Source organism: Gavialis gangeticus, unplaced genomic scaffold (genome assembly GCF_001723915.1).
Source record: "Gavialis gangeticus isolate Ggan-Ray unplaced genomic scaffold, GavGan_comp1, whole genome shotgun sequence".
NCBI classification, from domain to species: Eukaryota; Metazoa; Chordata; order Crocodylia; family Gavialidae; genus Gavialis; species Gavialis gangeticus.
In genome coordinates, this window is record NW_017729014.1 from 12,361,906 (window position 1) to 12,367,575 (window position 5,670).

The 5,670-nt window shown below is 46.3% G+C and overlaps 1 protein-coding gene and 1 long non-coding RNA gene across 2 annotated transcripts in view; one reads left to right on the forward strand and one right to left on the reverse strand.

The window, feature by feature from the left end:
* The window catches only part of LOC109293702, a 17,952-nt gene that overhangs the window by 11,168 nt on the left and 1,114 nt on the right, over window positions 1–5,670 (forward strand). The gene's annotated exons all lie outside the window — the stretch shown is intronic.
* The window catches only part of SLC25A33 (solute carrier family 25 member 33), a 15,828-nt gene continuing 13,432 nt past the window's right edge, over window positions 3,275–5,670 (reverse strand). Inside the window, exon 7 of the mRNA XM_019511773.1 lies at window positions 3,275–3,877. Within this exon, the coding sequence (XP_019367318.1) occupies window positions 3,675–3,877 (203 nt within the window). The 3' untranslated portion in view covers window positions 3,275–3,674. The remainder of the gene's footprint in view (window positions 3,878–5,670) is intronic.

A 5,670-nucleotide genomic window follows, 5' to 3' on the forward strand; every position in this document is an offset into this window, starting at 1 on the left:
TTGTCAAGGAAGCCAAAGCCTGCCTCGAGACACCGTTCCCGAAGCCGCCAGTTGGTCTCTGCGATGCATGTCTCATGCCATCTTCCACGTCAGCTCACTGGTAGGACAGAAGAGAAAACCACCTATGCCCCTATCTCCTTCAGCACGCCCCCAGAGCGTGGTAGTCCGCCATCAGGTGATCAGGGCTTCTCCTGGCCGCATCATTAGTACCCACATGGGTTAGGACCATGGGGTAGTAATTGGTGGGCTGGATCACGGCCTGGATCATCCCTGTCACATCGTGAATCTTTGCTCCAGGTAGGCAGTAGACCTCGTATGTTGAGGAGTCCTGGCGACAGATGGGGCCCTCTGTACCTCTCAGGATGGAGTCGCCTATGACAATCACTCGAAACTTTCTCCTTTGGGACTGCTTGGCTCCTTCGGCCTGTTCGGAGCGTGGAGAGTGTAGAGTTGCCTCCTCTCCCTCCTTCTCCTCCAGTGTTGCCAGGGCCTCGTAGCTGTTCTCCAGCTGAACTGGAGGAACTGGTACTGCTGTGTTACGAGCAGCCCTGGTTCTGGAGGTGACCATCTGCCACTCTGCAGTGGAGGGCACTTCCCGAGGTACTTCTTCCTTGGATGTGTGACCCTGCAGGGAAAGGAAATACCCATCAATTTCTTCCTCCACCTCCCTGATTCCCCTCAGCCTGCTAACCTCCTCCTGGAGCTCCCTCATCTGTGCCTCCAGGGCCCTAAGGCAGGCACCTGCAGGACAGGTGTGGGGTCCCCAATCCCTGCCCCCCTGGGCCTTGCTGGGCAACCCCTGCAGGCCAGGGGGAGGGGGGGACACCAGCTCCCCCATAGGCTCTGTCTGGGTGGAGGCCTCAGACAACCCCCAGGTAGGCTGCGCCCCCCAGGCAGGGGCCCTGGCAGCACTCTGTGTCAACACCATCATAGGAGTTGCTGCTTGTTTTCAGCTTAGTGCAGTGCCTTCGCCCTGCCCTAGTAGGAGTCTCCCTCCTGGCCCTTCCTACTCGCCCGCTGGTGCGAACGCCGACGCAAACACCGGCGCGCTCCGTTCACGTGGCGCGGCTCAGGAGCGTGGCTTCCTACCGGCTCAGCTAAGAGGGATCCGGGGGGCTTTCCCTTTGGATCTGGCTCAGCTGTGTCCGGTCCCTCTGCCCGCTTACCTTAGGGGGATCAGCTGCCGCTGCCTCCGGTGCTGCTGCGTCCACCTCAGGTCTGGTAAGGGGGCACACGTGCGTGCGGGACACACGTGTGCCTGGATCCCTCCTCTCCCCGCTGCTCCTGGCTCCTGAGGCGGAGCCAGGAGTCTTCTCCCAATGTCAATCAGCTCTCATTATTCAATCTGAATCAAATTAAGACTAAATTTTGTCAAGGTTGGCATTAAAAAACCCACATATAGTGACGTTTGCATGTTTAATTGCAAAAGAGGCAGCTGCTCAAGTCTTGGGCTTTTCCCACAAATTACTTAGTTCTCTTTTTCTAAAATGAAGAGACATCAGCAGCCCAGACAGACATTTCACCAAAACTGTACAAGTGAACCGGGCACATTTAAAAACAGGAACAGAGAAAGCAGATATCAGGCGCATGCTTGGTTGCTGCTGCTTCTGCTTCAAATCTTATTCTTTTCCCAAAATCCAAAGAAGCATTGCATGGCAAGTAACAGTTGAATCTCACAGAAGAAAAGAAAAGAGCATAAAAGCCTACTTTACAACGTTATGTCAGTTTTCCTCAATTAACAGTTTCCTGTTTATTTTAAATGAATGTTAACTTTCTTCTTCCCGGTGATTATTTTTGATCTTTCCCTATATGGTGCTGCTTCTACGGATGTAAATGCTTCACCTTTTCACTTGTCTTCTATGGGGCCTGAAGTTGTATTTGACAGTTTTCAAATTGGCGTTTTGATATAGAAACAGTATGGCTCAGTAATTAGATGCAACTTTCACATTTATTCTCATTTAACTCTGTCTGCTTTTAAGAAGTGAATAACCTTACTCACTAATAGACTTTGCCAGTCAATTTGCAACACCCTCAGGTCTGGCTGGTTTGTCCGCTGTTTGCTTCCTGGGTGAAGAGAGAGATGGCTGTAAACACTCGTTTGTGCCCAATCATCCAACACCTGCTGAAGTGATGAGAAGCTTATTGTTCAGTTGAGCTCCAGAAAGCCTGAAGTTGATCTCTCTAACACTACAGCATTTGTCCCAGCTGTCAAAGCAAATGACACTAGCAAGTTGGAGAGCATAGTATGGCCAAACAAAGCAAACTCCAACCCCCTGAATTTAAGTCTCAAAATATCTTCACAGAAAGACTCAGCATGTATATGTACACATAGCATCTAAACCATGGAGTGCTATTGCAATACAAATAGTAAAGAAAACTGTTCAACTAAAAGCACATTACAATAGCTAGGAAAGGTCTGATCATTTGATTTAGCTAGGATAATCGATTTAAAATCGAGTGGCAGGAGCTGCAGAACCAACGGGGGTTAGCTTGCGACAAAAGATGACTCAAGTGTTAGGGAAGAAGATTCATTTGACGTGGCTCTTTTGGGGCAGAAAATAGATTACCTGAACATACTTACGTGACATGTGGGCAAAGACCTGTCCCATAGGTTGCTTGGAGTAGCAGATGTGTCTTTTTCCACTGAATTTTAGATAATTTCCTTAATTGGCTGTATATACGTTTTACTTATTCCACAGTGAGGTAGCAAGTATGAGGAGGTAAAATGTGCACGTGTTTCGGATCACAGCTCTGCTGTTCTCCAGGAGCATATTAATAAATATTTATTGTTCAAAATGAATTACTTCTCTGACACTGCTGTAGGGCTCTGGAGATAGATTTTGCAGGACTTGGGGACCAGTTTCCCCAAGCCATTCAGATCCAAGAGTTAAGACACAAAAACCCCAAGCCACTGGAAATGAGGAGAATAGCAGAGAGAAGCAGAAATAATTTCTCCAGGTATCGATTATGTGGCTTTCTACTATATCTTTAAGTTTATTCCAGGATAGCTACTTTGCTTTACCTTTACAGGGATGTTTCCAATGCAGCAGCTTTCCCAAGACATGCTGGAGTGAACAGTTTATATCACTGAAGTTGCACGTTACACAGCTGTTGCACTTTGTTCATTCTGGAAGTTCAAGTGGTGATGATTACTACGCTACACCTTTCATTAGCTTTGAAATGCAATGAAAGATATTGGGGGCACCAGGCAACTACATTACTGAAAAAGAAAATATATTTTTTTTTTTTTGACACCAGCAGTCGGAGGCCTGAGTTTCAGAGTCCAAATTAGTTCTTCTGCTTTAATACAGTTTTAATTAACATAAGTCCAACAGACATCTTGATAGTATAGGTACATTCCTTATTCACACATGGCTGTACTTAAAGACAAGGACAAACATATAATTAAATTAAATAGTGAGATTTAATTTAGTAGCTGTTTAAATTCTGAATCATGTTTTAAGTTAAAAAAAAGTTATAATTAACTATTAACGTTAATGAGTCAAAACCTTCCAGAAAGCATGAATCCAAAAGGAAAATGTCCAGCAGATGAACAAGAACTCGTTTCTTTTCTCCATCACCAGCATCAGTCTCTTAAATAGCTGTTCATTCAATGAAAAATTGCTCTTCACAGTCTGTCAGTGTATACTTTCTAGACGATGGTTCTTGGCCTGCTACTCATCCCGGTCTTCTAACAGGTACACAATTAACTCATAGGTGGACAACACAATGGCTGTGTTTGGTATCTGCCTGATGAGCTGGGCAAAAAGTCCTCTGTAGAAGGCAAGGTAGCCTTCCTCACGTGCTACCAGACGGGCCGTCTGAAAGAAAGTCTTGTATTTTGTGCCTTCCTCTCGCAGCCGTGTCCGTATGACCTCTGGGGAAAAATGAAAGAGAGCCCTAGGTTAGTGTCTGAGATCCTCCTGCCTAGAAACAAGGAAAGAGGTCTCTAGCACGGGGCAACCAAAACCCTAGTTCATCCTGGACCAGCGAGCTGCCAGACAGATGAACTGCTCTCTTACATCTACACATCCTGAAGTTTTGCGTGAAGCTCCCATTAGCCAAGACTGGAAATTAAAACTCGGTCCCCGACTTTCATGTCAATACAAACTGCAGAAAACAGAGACAGCCTCCTCGCTAGGACAGCTATGGAGCCAAACGCACTGTCGGGGTGTGTATGAACCATCCTCAAATGGCAGCATGGGGTCATCTCTCGTTTAGTAAATGTTTACTACAGGAGAAAGAGGCCAGTTGTGATTTAACACAACTGCCAGTTGAGGCCACAGTTGTGATCAGCAGAGACTCTACTGCTGGATTCCAATCCCAGCCCACAGAAGTCTTGCATTAAAGCAAGCGATGGACAAGCTTCCTCCTCTACTCCTAACCAGCCTGGGAGTCCACTGAACTTTAGGGCGTCAGCAAGCAGCACACGTATCGTGTTGGCTTCTGTGAAGGTGGGCCTGGGAAGGGCATCGGATTCTGCATCAAAGGATCCATTCAATTTTATTTGCTGGGACGCATACAGCCTGGGATGAGAAGCTTTAGGAATTCCTATGTTCTTTAAATCAAATTGAATCTAGCTAGGCTGCTGCAAAAACCAGGCTGTCTTGGACACGGCACTTCAGGGTTTTTTTTCCTGTGCTGATACATCTGCACACTAATTGGCATGTGATTCAGGTGTGTAATGAAAGTCCAAAACAGTCTGTCCAGCTGCAGTGCAAGTCTGGTCAAATCTGTTCGCAGGTTTTGGCCAAGAATGGCATCCAACAAAGTCAGTATCAAAGCCTCACAGATATGTAGTTGCATCCATTAAACAAGGTACTAAGGACATTTAAAAAGGAAGAGGAAAGTCTGGACTAACTAACTTAAATTACTTTTTCACTAAAACTGAATTAACTCTGATGAATCAGGGTTCTTGTTACCTCCGCTCATCCTGATTTGTGATGTGACCTGCAACTTAATGGGAGAATATGAAGCATTCAGAGGGTACCATCTGAGGGGGGCATTTTTTTCAATGGCATTTACAGGCAGAGAATTTAAGCTGTGATAACAGCCAGCATCTCAAACACTGGGTCCAAAAGCACGGACAGGGAAGGAAGAAAGATGGCCTACAGATGCGCAGGGAATTAGACTCACTTTTCCATGAAGTTCCATAGAATAAAGAAATACTGCTTAACAGAAAAGAGGAAGTCCTCTCAGCGGCATTTTTATAGCCAGCCTCCGTGCTGTGGTTGTTTCCAGGTCCCTCCTCAGCTCTTTTTTATGTGCCACCCATTATATAAGACACGCCCATAAGTTCTTATGGGCCGGCCCACCAGCTTTGCGTCATATAAATCCCTACTGAGCTGCCAACAGGAGGCAGAATCACATTAGTGTGTGTGGTGGTGGTGGTGGTGGGGAAGCCGTACATAATCTAAAATGTACCATGTTATGCCTCAGCCCCTTGTCCCTCTGTTGTGGGTTGTTCTCATCATCTTGCATGTGAAACCAGACGGTAAGCTCTCTGGGAGAGGAACCTTAGCCTATTTGTTCTGAAAAGTACTTAGCTCACTTCTAGGTGCTGTATAAAAAGAGTGGAGGATCTGATTAATATGAAATATAAGCTTCTGCTGCGAAGAGCAGTGAGGATGTTGCTAGATGAGGCACCGTGTGCAGAACAGAAGGTGGGGC